This window comes from Zonotrichia albicollis, chromosome 6 (genome assembly GCF_047830755.1).
Source record: "Zonotrichia albicollis isolate bZonAlb1 chromosome 6, bZonAlb1.hap1, whole genome shotgun sequence".
Taxonomy (NCBI): domain Eukaryota; kingdom Metazoa; phylum Chordata; class Aves; order Passeriformes; family Passerellidae; genus Zonotrichia; species Zonotrichia albicollis.
The window spans coordinates 16,665,433-16,684,492 of record NC_133824.1 but is presented as its reverse complement, the minus strand read 5'-3'; the positions used below and the strand labels follow the sequence as shown (position 1 = coordinate 16,684,492).

General features: G+C 52.7%; 1 protein-coding gene across 4 annotated transcripts in view; it reads right to left on the bottom strand.

Annotated features, from left to right (window-relative positions):
• The window catches only part of LTBP2 (latent transforming growth factor beta binding protein 2), a 70,965-nt gene extending 53,919 nt beyond the window's left edge, over window positions 1-17,046 (bottom strand). For 2 of the 4 annotated variants that reach the window (XM_074542620.1, XM_026792505.2), the window contains exons 1-3: window positions 16,226-17,046; window positions 8,343-8,413; window positions 2,444-2,684 (exon numbers count right to left, since the gene is read on the bottom strand). In XM_074542620.1, coding sequence (XP_074398721.1) covers window positions 2,444-2,684; window positions 8,343-8,413; window positions 16,226-16,680 — 767 coding nt within the window. In that variant the 5' untranslated portion in view covers window positions 16,681-17,046. The remainder of the gene's footprint in view (window positions 1-2,443; window positions 2,685-8,342; window positions 8,414-16,225) is intronic. The other 2 variants (XM_074542619.1, XM_014267556.3) reach the window with 2 other exon arrangements.
• Window positions 17,047-19,060: the final 2,014 nt, after the last annotated feature.

Here is a 19,060-nt window from a genome sequence, read left to right as displayed (position 1 = left end):
TACAGTAGGCTCTGCAGCTAGCTCAGAAGTTGGCATGCTGAAAGGGACACACAAAAACTTTTGGGAAACTACTCTTCTAACAGCAACAAGGCTTTTAAGTTATGCAGTACCACACCATGTTTTAAGTTCCACAGACCACAGAAAAAATCCAAGTGACTGAGTTGTATAGAAGAGCACCCAGGGGCTGAAGAGAGGCATTTCAATGCAGACCAGTGGCAGGGTGCAGGCAGCCCTCCACCTGCCTGCAGAGCAGGGCTGGCAAACATTGCCTGGGCAGCACAGCACTCAGAGGGGGGCGACAACTCCCTCTTGGAGAGACACACAGCAGCCTCAGTGAATCCTTCAGGATTCTCCAGAAGGCAGTCAGTGGTGGACATGTCCTGGTGTCCTACCTGTGGCCATTGCAAAGGACAACAGTCAAATTCTCTTGCTGAAGCATGGGATGAAGGTGACATCCTATGGCCTTCATGGACAGAGAAGGAGGAACAGCAGAGCACGGTCCTTAATGGAGTCCTGTTTCCTTGGGATAGTGCCAGAGGATTTAAGGTACGTTGGGCAGCTGGGCATTCAGCAATCCCAGCTCAGTGATCACTAGCTGCTATGTCTGACTGACTGGGCAAGAATGCTCTACCAATGCCGGCACAGCGCTCCGTCCTCTGTGCGGAGCCTGAGGTCATGTTCCCTACAGGGAAAGCCTTCAACAGGTGCTGTATCTCCAAGGACACTGCTCTCCCTCCCCTGCAGCCCCTCCTCACAGAGTGGTAGCACAGAGGGGTAGGAGGAGGTCATCACCACAGGGAAACTCATCAGCAATGCCCAGGGTTACAGGCACGTGAGGGGGCTGTGTGCTCACGTGGGCAGCAAGCCTTTCTTAGAGCAGCAATGGCAGGGGCTTGGTCACCTCTCCCTGCCAGCATCACCTCTGCCTTTGCTCACTTTGGTTTCTATCAGATAGTCTTCCATTTGGACACAAGATAAGTCAGCTTCAGTGAACTACTCAGTGCCAGTAAAATCTTAGCCAGTCATTTGAGCCTCTCCAAAACTGTTGACAGCCAAGGGTCTAGAATTGTCTCCAGCCCGTGCATTGCCTCTGTTTCAAAAGAGACAGAAAGGCAGTAGCTACTGTAGGGGCAATGGGCATGTTGGAAACAACCTGCAGGAAAATAGAAAAGCAAAGGCCAAATTGCCCTCTCCTCAGGCAGCTCAAAGTGATGTTGACAGAGAAAGTCAAAAGTTCAGAGAAGATGAAGGAAAAACTGAAGTTACATCCCAGTTAAACACCTGTAATTTGCTGCAATGTCTTCCTGGTTGTGACAGAGGAGCTCCTCCTGGAAGCCATGAGAAAATTCTCTGCTTTAGTGGCTACCAACAAAACCAGTCTTTCTGGCCCAGCAATTGACTGAACAGCTCCAAGAAACACAGGGGCCTTTAGGGGTGATGCAGTCTAACAATTTGCTCCCACATTTACGGACTCTTACAGAGAAGTGGAGATGGTCTAAAAAAACCCAAACAAGTAATATGTGTGGGTTATTGTAGCAGGCACTACTCTCAATGCTCCATCCCCAAAAAGCTGCTGGCACAGTAGCAGTGCCTATTAGGGAAAGACACCTCTCCCATCTTTACTGCCTCATTCAGTAAAAACAGCTCCAGCTCCAGCAGGGTGTCACAAAACACAACGGTTTGTGAAGCAGTGGTAGCTCAGGTACAGGAGCATCTCAGCACTGATCTGAGGCACGTGCACTGAAGCCCTAGGTCCTTCCTCTCAGAAAAGACCAGACGATGCCACAGTTGTCAATCTGAGCTTTACACACTCCTCACACTCCCCCCTGCATGGACCTCTGAGCTCCAGCAGCTCCACCTTTGCTTCTGTACCCAATATGCAGGCATCTGCTTGAGTGCCAAAATGATCCAAACCAAAGCAAAATTACTCAGAAATACAGAACAAATGGTTCAATAATTGCTAGAGTCTGCCAGGAGACATCTGTGAGTGTCATTGTTTTGCTAATACCAGCACTTACAAGCACACCTCAGGTGTTCTCTTCTGTCAGTACTACCTGGATATATTGCTCTGAACATATCCTCTTGGGAAAGAGATTTACCTACCACTCGTCTGTCCACCCTGCTGCTACCATGAAGGCTATTCACCAGCAGGACAAGGGCAAACTGATGACCTTCACAGTTCTCCTCCCTCATGGGATCATCATTAGCCCATCACATTCCTGTGTAGCCAGGGGACTGTGACAAAGTGCTGGAAACAAACTGAGTCCCTTGGAGGGACAGCAGGACCTGACCCCCTTATGTCAGCTACTACAGCCTATGGAGGAGTGCTCATCGAGAGCCAGGTTGCCTGGTCTCATGAAGCAGAGGCCGTGGCCCAGCTGACCAAGGTGTTATCTGCCTGAGGGATGGGCACAGCATGATGCCAGGACTCCGTTTGACTTACACAGCTGGGACGTGCCGTGGGATGGGCGCCTGAGCCCCGTGCGGGGAGGCATCCCGCCCCACTGTGCCGGTCCTCCTCCGGAGGGAGCCTGCAGCGGGCTGGAAGGCAGCGGCACCAGGCGGGTGGTACTCCTGCTCAGGAACAACTTCTTCACAGCGGGAGCCCTGGAAGCCTGAGCGACAGGTACAGACCTGGGGGCGGCTGCAGGAGCCCTTGTTCTGGCACGGCGGGTCGCAGACAGCTGAGGAGACACAGAAAGGCAGTTAGTGGACACAGGACTTGAGCCCCATGGTGGTGACACGCAGCTGGGGCAGCACAACTGGGACAGTCCCATCTCATCTCTACAGGCAGGTGACCCTCACAGCTTTGGTGTTACAATGCTGTCGGCCCCTAACACAAGGTCACCTCTATTCTCCACACTGGTCTCTGCAGAGCTCTTCTCCAGCAAGGCTCATTTCAGAAAGTTCAGAAATGAGCAGCATGGCCTGCAGAGAGCACATGGCTGCCAGCATTGCCCAGAGTGCTCTGGACAGGAATAGGTCCTAATTCACAAAGCATTGCCCAGAGTGCTCTGGACAGGAATAGGTCCTAATTCACAAAGCAAGGGATTGCATTTTACCTTTAGTCAGTTTTGGGGTCTGATTTGCACAGTGCCCCTGGCCTGTCCCCTTCAGTGCTTTCCAGCTTTCCTTCCACGGCTGATTTTGGAGTCACTCAAATTCCTCCACTGCTACGGAGACTTACAGTTCATTAACCTTATGCCTAAATCAACCTCTGAGCCTGTGTGTTCCTAATTACAGCACATCAGCTTCAGTTTGCGCCCCAGGAGGAAAGTGCTATTAATTATACACAGGACCCTAACACTTCCCAAGTCAACAGATGCCAAATTGGGTTTATGACCCAGGCAGTGGCAGCCAGGAATCCACAGATTGCTCCAGTAGGACTGGGCTCATTGTTCTGTGCAAGGGTAATTGAAAAGGCACTGGAAAACAGCGTTGTCCTTCAGAGAAAGAAGGTGCCAGCTGGTCAAAGGGTAATAAAACCGTGTTGGACAACACAAGGTGGACACCAACATCCAGCCACATGGAAACCCTGTGAATGGGTTTCAACCCATGAAGCCACTGCTTCTGCTGAAATCCCCTCTCCCAGGACTGCCCTAGGGAGACTGCAGGGGCATCTCACCACCTTTACACACAGCTGCAGGGCTTTCAAGAGCACGTCCCTCCCCTTCTGGCTGCGCTCTCCACTCCTGTGAGATACAAGCATGCCTGTGGGAAACACTGCTTCTGGACAACAAACATACAGACAGCTCGTTCCTCGTGTGCCATCCACACATCATCCTGCTGTCATCAAGTGAGAGAAGTCCTTATGCAGACACTTGAATTCTTTTCACTGCAGCATAGCCCCCACAACCCTTCCCTCATCCCAAAACTAGCCTGCTATCAACTTTTCCTAACTGGATCAACGATATGCTCACTGGAATGCTTCACGTGACATTTATTACCATGTTAACACTCAGGAAGAGAGGGAGATCTCAAGGAAAAGGAGACCCCAAGTCACGTAAGGCTGTATAGGTTAAAGCCAGAGGTTTTGATGAAATCTCCCAGTAAAATAAATCAGCCAACACTGCAGTCCCTGGAACAGGGACAAGGTCCTAGTCAGGCAGGAATTAAGCGTCTCTGGGAAGTCTGGCACTCCAGAAGTTGATGTAATTTATAATACAAAACTCAGCTGTGATTTAAATAGGCTGCCAGTCCCTACTGTTATCTCCCAATAAATGCCTGTTTTTTAACAAAGGCCACCAGCCCAGGAAGCCTGCCATTGAAAACAACCACTTCACATGCTGAAATACTGCAGAGCCACGATGCTGGGACCTGGAACCACAGCAGTTCTCACAACCTCTCCCACCAACAGAGTCACCTTCGACTGTACCCTTCAGCAGGAAAGTGCTGATAAGTGACCAGGCACTCTAAAAAGCCCCTAAGGCAGTTTACATAGAGAAGAGGAAGGAGGGAATGAGATTAGTCTTCTGGTCTCTTCAACAAGGATGAATGGGGAGCTGCCCTAGCTGAAATATTTTAGCTCTAGGATTAATCTCCTTCCTAGTTGCCTTTACAGACTCGGGGGAAACTTGAAAGAGCTTTAAAATTTGCTGGTTTCCACTCAGTTCAGCTATGCAATACAAAGAGAGCAGATCAGTCAGTGGCAGCACTGCCAGTGACAAGTGCATGAAATCACCAGTCAGGCCCCCCAGACCATAACATTAGCTGAAGAAACAAGATGGTTAAAATACACATATATATTTGAAATATTTCTCTTTGCTTTCTGTTTTCTGACCTCGGGGTTACTTTGAGGTGTTGCTCCCCAGATCGGGGTACTATAAACAGTTTCTGTTAAGATGACAGGCACTCATTTCTTCTCACTGGAGTCTCATGCAATCACCTCTTCCAGGAGCTGGGGATTAGGGGAAACAAAAATAGCCATCCCAAAGCTCTTAATAAAAGAATAAGACTTGGAACACTGCTGAAGTATCACTAACAGAAAATTTAGTTTGTTCAAGAACATCTAGCAGTGCCCTCACGGGTCAAGTCTAGTCTTTAGTGCATGATGTAAGTCCTCCCAGCCATGTCACACATCAGGGATGACTGTGGCACGACTCTGACCACCCAGCCAGGCCTGTCAGAAGGGAATGCCACCAAGTTCAGCCCAGCTTTGCTTTGCAGGCACACCTGGCCCAGGGTTGAGCAATGACATGCAAGGGAACATTCAATTACTGAGTCCCTGAAGCTCTGCTCATGCTCTTCATCTAGGAGAGTGATGTAGATCTTCACTGCAAGCAGCTCCCGTGCAGTTCCACTTAAAATGCAGGGGAACCTGTCCATCAGCTAAGGCCTCCATAGGAAAACTGAGAAGGTGCTGAAGGACTTGTACCACTGGGGTTATTCAGTCCACTTTCTCATGGAAAAGTTCTAACTTAGAACTTCTCAGTTCTAACTTATGGCTCTGACTGTGGGAGCACTCCCAGAAGGGATGGACAGTTTACCATAAGTGAGCGATCCACAGGGAGGTGGATCAACAGCAATGCAAGAATAACAGAGAGGAAACAGAACTTCAGTGAAGAACAGCCAGGGTTCAAAAAACCCTATAGGCACTGTTCAGAAGAAAGACAAATGAAGAGGCATGTGAATGTCATTTTGCAGATGTGGAAAAGCCCCAGGGATGCTAATGGGACTGTCTGAAGTCACGCTGTGAGGCCACAGCAGAGCCAGAGACTCAGCCTGGAATCCCTGCACCTTTATTCACCATCTTAACTGCAAGACCATCTGTATAAGATTGGAAAGTGCATTAGTTTATTAAGTCCTTCCTGACACACTGGTTAAAAATGTTTCTTTTAAATTTCAAAATATTCCAGTCAGGAAAAAAGCTCATGCTGCATTCCCAGCCCAGGTTACTATCTCTGGAAGCAGCAAAGAACTATCATGAGTAATGCTGATGAAAGTGGAGGCTGATAAACTAACATGGGGAGGCTGAGCATGATGAGCTGATAGGCAGCAGCTAAATTACTGACAAGTGTACGCTGCAGCCACTGCAGCCCCGAAAATGTGGGCAGTGCAAGGGGGCATCTGGCTACTTGTGTACACAGGTTTCTTCTCCACCAAACTAAGAACATAATGGCCAGAGTCTCACTCCAGAACAAAATTAAGCAGGCAGGAGGTTGAACCCTTCATGCCTACATTCAGATGCAGCTCACTATCCCTAAAGGCCCCTTCTGTGAGAGGACTCTGGAGCCTCTCATTGACTCTGCAGCTCAATGGCATCACCTGGCAGCCTGGGGGCAGAGGTCACAGGGATCTCTGCAAACAGCCAAGGTCTTCCTCCTAAACTCCCTTAGCTCATTTCCACCTTCCCAGGAGATGTTGTCGCTCCAGGGAAAGATATTTCTCTGTTTACCTTCCCAGTCACAGACTGTCTGAAAATTCCACAAGTCCTCACTGCAACTTTGGTCCTCAAATCTGAAACATACTGAGAGACACTATTCTAAGGCTGGAGTTAAGTCATATGCAGGGATATTGAAAGAATAAAGTGCCTACAAAAGCATGGGCGAAGGAAGAAACGACCACCTTTGGTAGGTGAGAGGAAGTAGATTATGGCAACAATTTGACATGTTCTCTGTCCTGTACCTCAAGGCTCATATCCTTGAAAACCAAGTATCTGTCCAATGCCTGAATACTAATTCTTTCATGTTTCATCACTCTTAAGAGGGTCTCTCTGGCTGCATTTCTACCCCACTGACTTCCTTGATATGCCACATATCAAAGACCATGGGAACAGACATTAAACAGCATTACAGTGCAGAAACTTAATGGGGATGGGCTGTCCAGCTTGCCTTGGCAGCTTTAAAAACAGCTGTATGTCTCCAGCAGCTTGAGTTCCAGCAGAAAAGCTCAGGGAAGGAGGTAGCTGGGAATTAAATTATGTTTACACATCACCAGTCTCCACCGAAGTCCCGGCTGAGCTTTACTGTCCCCGGTCAGGGGGACACTGTCAGGCCTGATCATGTTGACACTGTCCTTTTAATGAATCCTTGGGAACAAGGGCTCAGCACCTGAGCAATCACCAGGCAGCCCGCGTGGCTGCAAGCCCAGATCCACTGCTCCTACCAAAATCCCTAATGAGAGAAAGATGCTGCCATGGCTGGCCCGCGCTGTGTTTACAGACACTGTCTGGCAGCACAGCACGCTCTCTACCGTTTGGCTTCTGCCGGAGGGGGGAGAGGGAGAAGGGAGGTGAGTCAGCCCTTGGCCCCCTGCTCCCAAACAGGATCGCGAATGCAGTCACCCCAGCACGGCCAGAGCGCCGTGAGATCCCGCGGCAAACAAAGCTGAGCCTGCTTCCCTGCCTCACATCTGGGCAGCTGCTGCTGCCGCCCCAGCAGAGGCAGATGCTGTCACTGTTGTGGGCCGGCGTTCCCCCCGGCCGTGCTCCAGCCCCCAGAGCTGACAGAGCCACAGGCAGCCCCGCACCTCCCTGGCACCAGGCAGGTGCACGGGGCCAGCAGGGCTTCCAAAGGCCATGGATGGGCTGCTGGGACAGCCCTGCTGTTCAGGGACAGGGGCCACACAGGGGCTGCTCAGAGCTGAGGAGCTACTGAGGATGGAGGTGGCAGCTCACTTGTCTCTGGCGGGCATTGCACTGGTGCCTACCCAAACATCTCTCCAGGGCTGTGTCAGGCAGCCCACAGTGACCACAGCCCACAGGGCCGTACCAGCGCTGCCTGGGTGAGCAGAGCACTTCATGCTTCCTCTGTGGGTAGGCAGGAGGGTCCTGGCCAGGCAGTTTGCACTGCAGGAGCACCCTGAGCCTCACTGCCATCTTAGGCACCCCGTGCTCCAGCCTCACCCATCCCCGCCCTTGTGCCAAATCCATTAATTGTTTTGTTAATAGCACTCAGATCTAATTTGCAGCCCTGATTCACCACTCAGCATCAGCAGCGCTCACCCACATGAGCACAGCCCCAGTGTGCTGGTTCCCAGCTGCTGGGACTCTCACAGACCCGTCTTTGCTCCAAGCAGGACAGGTGAGAGCCCAAGGCTCAAAACTCACACACAAACTGGCCACTGCAATGCTCTGCCCCAACAAGATCCTGCCATGGATAGACACTAATAACAATAATGAAATAAAACCATAATTATTCTACTCCAACTTTGCTGGCAGACAGGAAGAGCTGACCTATAGCCTGGCAGTCCCACAGCAAGGCTTTGGCACTGCCTCCACAGACCCCAGGATTTATCTCCTGCCCTGGCACAGTGCATGGGCAGTGTGTGGGGTCACAGAAGTATTCAAGCACTTTTTAGAGGTGCATTCTGAGACTTGCACTGGCTGAGACTCTCATACTCACGTTTGATGCAGCGGTTTGTGCCTGGAGCTGTGGTCCATCCTGGGCAACACTGTCTGCCACAGACATTTGGCCTAAGCAGAGAGACAAAGCAGTGTGGTTAGGAGAGGGGGAAGCTGAGGTCTTGCTGCAGCCATCACCTCTGAGTCACCCACAAAATTATTTCCTGCAGGATCTGATATTTCCTTCCAGATGGACCAGCAGCTGAGATCAAAACCAATGGGACAAGGGCTGAGTTGTTTAAGTGTTTGGAAAATAAACCCCCAAGGACTTGAATGCTGCAGTGTGAGCGATCCCTGAGAGAGGAGCTCCCTTTTGAACTGGCATTATGCTGGATTCCTGGCACAGCACTCAGAGGAACCATTTTCCTCCTGAGAGCAATTGGAGGCCAGCAGCCAGAGATCATTAAAGATCTCATGGTTCTCCATGGTATTGGGGTGTAAATTGGGCCCAATTTCAACTTTGGTCACAGTATCTTGCCCCTGCCAATGTCCTGAGCTGCTCCAGCCGAGAACAACATTCCATTCTCCACCTGCCTGCTGCTGCCTGCTGCTGCTCACTGCCCAGCCCTGCCCTGCCCTGGCGCGGATGGCACGTCGGAAGCCACACTCTGGGATGCTCCCCAGCTTGCTCTCCCTTTGCAAGCACCCCAGTCCTGCCTTTGTGATCTGTCTCTAGTGCAATGGCCCAGGGCTCTGAGGACTCTCTGGTGCTATGAAATTTGTGTCTACCTGATGTGCACAGAGCTACACTAATTCCAAGATGCTGAAATCATATCCATGACTGTTGAATCCAGGATTTAGCTGCAGTTACTTTTTGACTGCCCTTACATAAGTGACATCATCCCCACCTCTCCTTTCTTGTCTCTTTTCAGGTAGGGATGACTGATAGAACTATCACAGACAGTGGTGGGCATCTTAGGGGTGCTCTGCAATGCCCAAGCAGGCAGCTAATGCTGCTTCCTCTGGTCACATCATATTTAAGTGTCTATAATGAGAAGGAATAACAAGTTTCAGGGTGCTCTCCAAGAGTATTAATCATCATGGAGGGAAGATTTTAGAAATAGGTAACCTTTGCATGTCAAGGTAGATGAGAAAGAACAGTTGTCAAAAGCTAGAAACTCAGAAATAGCCAGAAAGCTCTGGAAATCCTCTGGAAAAGAAGTGGAAAGTATGGTTTATTTCTAATGCTGGACAAGGCAGTCAGAGCTGCTGACAGAATTTACAGGAACCACAGAAACATGCACATTTGTCTTCTGGGCTGACTTTAACATGAACACAGCAGGGTCAGAGGAAGATCCTGCTCTAAACTGGCATCCTCCTGACTCCTGCATCCACATGGCCTGAGATGGGACTCCAGAAGTGCCAGGGCTCGAGCTGTGGGGCTCTCTTTAGGAGAGCCAAGGACAGTGGGTGGCAGGTATGCCAAGGATTGTTCTGGTGTTCACAGATGAAGCTGCCTGCAGAGCTACAATTGCTACATGTGGGAAAGGGAAGTGGTCTGAGAAGACATGTAATTTAAAAGTGTTACCTAGTCCTTCAGGATCCATGTTTTATTAACCTGAGCAGATTTTTATAGGGAGAAAGCATATAAATTCCCTTGGTGCAACTTCCTGCAAGCAGAACAAGCCAATAGTAATTTTTCTAGTACTCACTCATATCTGCTCTGGCTGGGCAAAACCACCAATTTCCAGCATTTTGTCTGTCAACTCAAAGAGATGTATGAGTCTCTTCCTTAAGACACTTCAGAATGCATCCATTAAAAAAACCCAAACCTTCCTTTATTTACTGCATAAGAGCTCACAAGGCCTTAAACACTTTAAAGATGTCCTGATCAGTAAAAAGAGAAAACTATTGAGCTGAAGCAGGTCTTTGGATAATTAAGGTCCTGAGAGGGACTCTGCTCCAAGCAGCAACATAAGCAGCTTTGCTTAGACGGTCACAGCTCCCATTCTTCCTTTGGCACAGGTGAAACACATCTCATAAGTCATATTCAGTCTCTTCAGTGAGCAAAGCCCTCGCCCTTTCCCACCTCAACTTATCCAGAAAATCATGTTTCTTGTGGGCAAAATAGCTGCTCTCAATGCCCACACCAAGCCAGCAGTCATAGGAGAAAAGATCCGAGGCTCAAATAGACAGGGGCCCAAGCTTGAGCAGACAAGGCCACTCCTGGAGTCATGAAACCCCTGTTGGGCTCAGCACAGCTCCCTCCTCAACAGAGCCCCTCTGTGTCACTGCCAGCCCCAGACATGAGCTGCCAGCCCCAGGGGAAGGGTTGGTGTTGATGCCAGCACCAACCAGGGCAATGCTCCTGGAGGGAGGACAGCCTGGAGGGCAGGCGTGCCCTCAGGGGCAGGGGCAGAAGGAATGTTCCTTCCTACCATAAGGTCCTGGATGAGAGAATGGGAACAGATGGAGGCAGGGAGGACCTCCTAGACTGGAAATAAGCAGCTGGAAGGAACAACATGTAGGTAGTGCTGGAGGGCAGAGAAGAGCCACAACTGTTTCCTGATGAAAGCCCAGTGAGCAGGGCCTCACAGAGCATGAGGCACAGGTGAGCAAGAGTATCAGCTGCAAGAAAATAGCTATGGGAGCTTTGCTGCATCCGACTCATTCCTGAGCACTTCTGGTTCTACTTCAAGTATTTTGTTGTCATTTGCCTGGTTTAAATGCCATGGGGTTTGTACTGCCTTGCAAAGAATTCAGAATGAATCCAAGGAAATTTAAGGAGCGTGGCATGTTTACAGCATTGTGGGATGGTGCTTGAGAGAGAGTGGTGGCTTCCACATCCATTTGTCCTGCTGCACATGACACCACAAACACTTTAGGCAGAGATGCAGCTCAAGCACGAGGCCCCTGTGGGGCAAGCCCAGCCCTTGGCCTCTCCATCCAGGGCTGCTTCTGGAGAACAAACAAGCGGCAGGGTCCCCCAGGTCTGGTGTCACCACAATGGGGGTGCCTCCCGGGGAGCTACCTGCAGACACTGAGCAACCCCTCATGGCACAGGGAACAAGGACTGCCAAGGCATCGGGCAGAACTGCCCGGCAAGAGGAGCTGCTGGGTGCCATGAGTGACACACCAAGCCCCTGGAGACCCAACAACGGCACAGGCCAGAGCCACGATCGGAACTTTGAAGCATTCAGCAGCTGCCTGAGCAGGTTTTCTCCTGCTTAGCCACTCCTTGGAACAGGAAGCAGAGCAGAAAGGAAACGGGAGCATGACTCACACCCTCATCCAGGGCAGCCTGGGCTGCAGGGGGACCAGAGGATGAATGAGCAGGTGGAGGGGTCAGCAGCTCTCCCAGCTGGAGAGAAACTCAACAGTCAAAGCAGAAGGGAGGACATGTCCTGACGGGGGCCTTGCAAACTGAAGTTCCACTGAACCTCATATTGGTCATGTTCCATGGGATGCCCTCATCCCAGCCCTAACGCTGATGCCAAAACAAGTCTTCAGCAAACAATCAGCATTTCCTATCTCTGTCTCCATACCAGTGGAAGATTTTAATAATGTATTAGCCTTCCTAAGGGTCAGGTCAACTAGCACATATCCTGTGAAATGAAACATTGCTGAGAACATTCAAAGGCACTGAACTTGATTGCTTGTAACTGTGCTGCTTCAGGGCTCATGGGCTACTCAGCACCTTCCAAAATAGTTCCCAGCCCAGCTCAGACCAAAGCAGACAGAGATAATTTCCAGCAGCCAGTTCCCCCTTTTTGAAGAGAAAGGGCACAGAATAGCTCAGACAGCTAAATAGCCACATTACCAAAGAAAACCCTAAGGCATAACTCAGTACTTTTCTGGGAAAATGCGGAGTGGGGCACTGGATCCACATCTCAGCCTCTGCCTCAAGTACCAGGTACACCCTGAGGTCTCCAAAGAGCACAGGCAGCAGCCAGCAACTGCAAACCAAGCTTTTTCTTCATTCTGTGGCTAGCGTGCACCATCCATGCCCAGGTATAATCCCTGGCATGTTGAGCTTGGTGCACAGGAGTTCCCAGGCACTATTCACTGACCTGCTCCTTTTCTGGGATAGCCAGCTCCTTGAAACTCCCCACAGAGCTGAAGCCAGTGCCATGAAGTCTCCCTGCACCCCGAAGAACCATTCATAGCCCTGACTGATGCACTGGCACAACCTTGGACGTGAGCAAAGGAGCTGCTGCAAGCCTCTCCCTCATCCCCTCCTCTGCTGCTGCAGCCAGAGGCCACCAGCAGGATCAGACTCAGGTGGGCTGAGGTACCCAGGATGAGAACAGCCTGCAAGATCTTGCAGTGTTATCTTAAACAAGACCAAGCAACCATAACAGGCACCAGGGGGGAGGAAAACAAGAAAACAGTAGTAAGATCATGGCTTTTACAGCAATGATCACATGCTGTTTCTGAAGAATTCAGTAGAACCCTTTTTTCCACCACTTATTTTAATAGCAATCTATGCATCATCTTTCAGCTTCACACAGAACTCTGTGCTGCCAGATATGCTGACTCCACTCAGACCATGTACAGCATCCTCACAGGAGGCCAGAGGGACCATTAGATCATCAGGTCTGCCTTTCTACTGCAGGAAAGTGAACTTCATCCAAATGCATATGAAATATTTGCAGTCAGACCCAGTGAAGAACATTAGCAAAAGGCTGTTGGCATCGATGAGTCACTGAAAACCCTCTGCCAAGTCCACACCAGCATTTAACTGCCTCCACTCCTGAGCAATCCTGTAAACACATTGCAGTAAGAACCTATATGCCACAAAGCCTGGGTAAAGCAGGATTACACAGCCACAGATGGTGTCTACAACAGCAATAAAACGTGAACTGGGGTGTAGAATGCCCCAAAAGAAAATGGGAGGGGAAAGAATGAGTCTGGGACTCTCTGCCTGCTACCTGGGAAGCCTCACATGCCCCTTGAAAGTGTCCAGGCAGGTACCAGAAGTAGAGGCTTCCCCAGATTCCTCTCCCATCACCCACCTTCCTCATCACTGTGACCCACCCTCCCAGCCACGGGGCAGAAGAACAAGAGGGGACACATCCCAGGGGACACTGATGTAGAGGGAGATGCCTACAGTGTCCTCGCAGCAGGACTGGCCACCCCAAATTCGGGATGCATCCAGCACACAAGTACAGTCACATCTAGCATGTGTCACAGCTACCCTACCCCACAACACTCAAGAGGAAAATCCTTCTAGTCAGGGGAGCTGGAGAAACAGGGATGTTAAGCTGAGCAGAGCAAAGCAGTGATGTTTTCAGGGCTGGATTGTTTTGTTCACTCAGAGTCAGGAGTCAGTAATTTTCTGTGATGTTTGTGGGGATATCAAAAGTCACCTCACAGTGAGGGGAGGGGAGTGTTTCTGGGGAAAACACTAAAACCCAGCTCTTGCAAGTCTTGAAGCTGGATGCATTCATGAAATTGTTCGTACAAGTCACACCTGCAAAAAGGTCAGAGAGAGACTGAGCAGGATGGCATCCAAAGAGTCCCCAGGAAAGAAACTCAATCTTGGGTATGCAGCTATCCGACAAGGGGAGAAAATAATTATCTAGAAAAACATAGAGTGCCAATAAAAGGGGATTTTTCAACCACAGAACTCTGCAGGGCCCCTGAAGGTACCAGCAGAGAGCTCTCACTGGGGAATCTGAAAAGGCAACACATGCAGGAGTTGTGATTTTTAGCCAGAATAATTGTATAAATAGTACTGGGGTTTAGTGTGCCTGAAAAGTTACCTGAGTAAGGGAAAATGAAGGTTGTCATACCAGAGACTTGCAGGAGTTCAGTGTAAATAGCAGAACAGAAAATATCTCACCTGGCAAAAAAATGAAACATCACAAACTGAAGTTTTTTAGGGGCCGAGTTTCCTGGATGAAAATGTGTCTGGTGCAGCAAGGGGTGTAAGAAGATGGATGAGGTGGAAGGACAGAGGCCCCCAGAGTGGCTGGAGCCAGCAGCAGCTAGCTTTCCATGAGGACCAGCACCATGTGGTTACTCATGGGCACTTGTTGCAGCGAGGCTTCCTCTTAAGCTCCAAAGACAGTGAGTTATAGAGAAGCTTCAAAGTGATGCTTTGGAGTCCAGAACAGACAGAAAGCCATTAGAGACTCTTTGCAGAACTGAGGCTCCTGGGGACTGCAGAAAGCTTTGTATCCTCAGCCTTGATCTTCCAGTGCAGAGCAGAGGCAGAAAGTGCAGCAGAGCCTGCATGAGAAGCACAGCACTCGGACACAGCTCTTCCTTGCTTTGAGCTTGGAGGCAGTGGCACTCTCAGATATAGACAATAACAGGTAACCTGTGTAAGTGCTGGACCAGCCATCCCTGTTTACACCCTGGATTAAGGGATGAGAGCTGCTTGCAAAAAGGTTCAGGGCTCTTCCGAGCACAGTGTGAACCTTGGGGCTGCCCTCACGCTCCTGACAGCAGCACAGGCCAGCTGTTGTCACCAGAGGCAGCTGCAGTCTGAAAACAAACATGCTGGGTATCAGATGACTCCAATTCAACCAAACTGCTACATGATCCCAAAGCAACACTGACAACATTCCAACTGCAGAAAGGGTAAAATCTTTCTGGGCCCAAAAACGCCCAAATCTGACTGAGCAGGACTGAATCTTCCCAAGACTCCCTCTCTGGGTGGCTGACAAGCCAACATAATGAGCTGGGTAAGCTCAGAACCTATAGTAGTGATACTTTATGTATCAAACACAATAGAAGTAGAGTGAACTTGGTGCTTCTGCGGATGTGTTGAAGGAAAGTACACAGAGTGGCACAGAAAACATTTCTGTCTCCAAACTTTACAAGGAGATGAGTAAGGGAGAGAGAAAACCCAGAGACAGACCTTTTGTGTTCTAGTGAAGCTCTCCACCAGATGTTAGAAGACATTTCTGCCCATTTCAGAGGGCTGTAACCCAGAGCCTGCCCCCACAGTCCCCCTAGCAAGGCTCACACGAGAGCAGACACACACACAGTGCCACACGGGCTGGTCAAACTCCTGCGCGATGGTTTTGGCAGCCCTGCCCGAGTGGCAAAGGAGCTGATCTCCAAGGGCATCAGCCACGAGATGTGGGGGAACTGCCGAGGAAGGGGCCCCGGGCTGAGAAGTCCATCAGCCCTGCACAGACGGCAGGCTCCCCTCACGATGGAGCAGCTGGCCCCGCCATACGATATCCCCTCCACCTCCTCAGGGCTGCAGCCAGAGGCTGGAGCTGGAAGCAGCCCTGCCAGGCAAGTCATAGGAAGCCTCCTTTGGCTGAGCCAACTCAAGCCATGGGAAGCTGCGGCGTGGAGAGCTTACAAGGGGCCCATTATGGGAGGAAGGAGCCAAGAGGCCAGGTACCTGCAGCAAGGGCGGCAGCAGACACCCTCGTCCCGCAGAGCCAAGCAAGCCCCTCCAGCTGCTCCACACCTCAATCATGCTGGATCCCCCTCGGGAGTCCTCCACGCTGCAGCCTCCCAGGGCAGCTCCGGAGGGCAGCGGGGACAGCAGCTCTCTGCCGCCCGGGGCCCCGACCCGCCACAGGGCACTGCATCCCCCCACGCCTGCAGCACGCAGCCCCTCGCCCGGCAGACGGCGGCCCACGCACACCCGGGAACGCGCCCCGCCTGCGTGCACACCGACACACGCACAGGCACCACAAGAGGCTGCAGCGGCGCGGCCTCGGTGCGGGACAGAGGCGCCGCAGGACAGCGAGCATCCAGCGGGGTCCAGTGTGCCGCTCCGGACCCGGTCCCGGGAAACACTGCCCGCCATCCCGCGGGGGACGTGGCAGCGCCGGGAGCCCTGTGGGATGGAAGAGAGGATGCACACGGGGCTCGGGATCGGACTCTGTCCCTCCGTCTGGGGCTCCCAGCGCCGGGACCACCGGGGCTCACGCTGCGCAGCCCCGGCGGGATCCCCCCGGCCGCAGCACTTACCCCGCCATCCTCCCTCTGCCGCTTGGCTCCTTCGCCCGGGGCACCACTCGCGCCTTCAGCCCGCCGCCCTGCCGCTGGCGGGAGGAGTCCTGCCGGTTCCTCTGCCCCGCGCCGGGACCGAGCCCGGCATCTCCCGCCTGGCCCCGGGGCGCGGGCAGCCCGCGGTCGGGACGCTGCCTGCGGCCGTCGGCACCGCTCGGGCTCCCCGCGGCGGCCGCGGAGCCGCGATCCACGTGGAGGGCTGCGGGGAGGGGCCGTGACGGCGGAGGGGACCGGGACGCTGGGGACAGGCCGTTGGCCGTGCCCGCCGCCCCCAGGGCAGCCCCGCGGCTCCGCAGCCGCGCCGCGCCCCCGGCCCCCGGCTCCAGCCGGGCCGCCGAGTCCGGCCGGCAGCGGGCGAAGCCCAGGAGGACGGCGAAGGTGAGCGGGAGGAGGCTGGCGGCAGCGCCCCGCATGGTGTCAGCCGGTGGCGAGGGAAGACGGGCGGTGCGGAGCGCTCAGAGCCCGGCTGGCATCCCCGGCGGGCGCGGGGCAGCGGGGACCGCCGGCTCTCCGCCCCCGCTCACCGCCCCATCCCGTTCCGGGACTCCGGCGGGACCTGCCGCCCACCGGGGCCGGGGGCGCAGAGAGCGGTGCCGAGCCGGGGAGAGGGCTGCCGGGCAGCCCCCGCAGGAGGAGGAAGAGGAGAAGGGCGGCCGGCCCCGCTCTCCGGGCTGCCAGCGAGATCCCGCGCTCCGCAGGCAGCTCCGAGCACCTTCGCGCCTGCCTCTGGCACTGGCAGCGCCTGGAGGGGATGGAGGGTTTTATTTTTGGAAACCTCCCCCTTTGTGTCTTTTTGATGCTGACATCCCCCCTCTCCAGAGGACACGGCTCGGCCCCCCTTCTTGGGAGAGGAGACATTCCAGCAACACCCACTTTGGCAAAGGGAAACAAACTACAACAGAGAAGCCTTAACCCCTGCCTGGCCAGGGAGCCCCGGCCGCCGCCGGCCCGGCAGTCGGTGTGCAGCGCCCGCAGCCCGCCCCGCCACCCGGCCCGCAGCGACCGCCGCAGCTGGGAGCGCTCGGGAAAGGGGGAGCGACCCCGGCTGTGAGGGCACGGAGCAGAAGACAGGGATGCCAGAAGAACACACCGCTGCCCCTCAGCATCTGGGCACTTCTGGAGCTGCATCAGCACCGCTGGCCCTCTCGCTGCTCCGGATCGCATCGACCAGGAGAAAGGCACGGCAATGGGAAGAGCCTTGATGGCTATCCCACGCTGGCTCCAGGGCTCTTGGATCCTCTCAACCCCATTCAGGGTTTTATAATCTTCCTTGTATAAGTTCAGGCTAGAAAAAGACCCACCCAGAAACTCCAGGTCCTTCAGCCTGAGAGATCTTTCTGGGGACATATTCCAGGAGCTTAGAGTAGATGTCCATCCTTCCCCCCCATCTGCCTCTGCTTGAGTACCAAGAGGTCGAGGGAGGACTTAAAATGACTGCTTTGCTTTATATGCACTGAGGAAGACTGAGAGAAGAGTAGGAGGAGGGAGAACAGGGGCACAAATCCCCTTTCAGCCACACACATCAGTTTAACCTCGTGCTCTGCCACATCTCTACAGATTCTGCTGCTCTTGGCCATCTTGGGCAAGGAGCAAATCCTCCCACTGGAGTGTAGACACTGTCCTTCATTTGGGGTGGGCTCATTCCAACCCACAGAAGCACTGGTTACCTTAGTGGGTGACTAAAGGCCTTTTGCTGTATCTCTACATGCAAAGAGACATGCTAGGGCACTGGAAATGCTCACAGGAAGGAGATACACCGGATTATGTGCCTGCAATGGGTCCTGTGGTGGCCCTGAGTGCAGCAGCTGAATGTCTGCAGGAGAGCACAAGGAACTCTGTGTGTGCAGAGCGATCCTTCAGGGGCATCTTTACATCTTCCAGCAGCATGCAGGGTAGGGGCTTCTTCAGCCAGCTGCTACAGCTCAGCCACTGGGTTTAAAAGGCAAATTGTCATATCAGTCCATGATTTTATCTGATTTCTTTTGCTCCTTTTGATCTGTGGGGTGACTGCAACATAGGACTGCTGGCTCCTCTTCTGTGCCCACTGCTCCCCCAGCCCATTACAGCCCCATCCCAGTGATGCTCCTCTCCCTTCAGCCTCCTACTAGATGTGCTGCCCTCCCTGGTCCTCATCAAACTGTCTGCTTTCCAACAGCTTTGTGGCAAAGGGGTCTGTCCAGCTCACTCAGTTCTGTCTCTCCAGCCTCCAGCAGCTGTGCTCCTAAAGCCTCTCCTATTTGAAACCAGTGGTTCCATCTCTCTTCTTCTCATTGCCCCTGGCCTTTTACACTCTCTCACACCACAGCCACCTCCTTCTTGGGATAGGAGCACTGCTGCCTACCCTCCAGCGTGCAGAGGAGCTGGGAAAGGAACAAAAGCCCAGGGAGTGAATCCCCCTGAAAGCATCCCCCTGGCTCTGGAGTGGAGCAGGACCTCAGCACATTCCTTCTGGCTGGGGATGGCAAGTGGGGGAGATGGGAGGCAACCACAGGTGAGCAAGTGTGACCAGAATAATGGGCAGAGTGGGTTCAGGCTTTACCTTGGTGCTGGCAGCTGAAGGGCAGGCAGAAATTTCAGAGGGTGCTTTGGCACTCCCTGGGATGCAATCAGTTTTCCTACCTGTCCTGTGAGGGCAGGGACAGTCACTTGGGCAGGGGTTTGCATGGCAGTGGATGTCGTAAGCAATGCCCACTAACAGCCATGGCTTGTTTCTTTGTTCTGAGGAAGAAGAATGTCCTTTCCATCCTCACCTAATTACTTTCTTATGCAGCAGTGGAAAGAATGCTTGTGCCT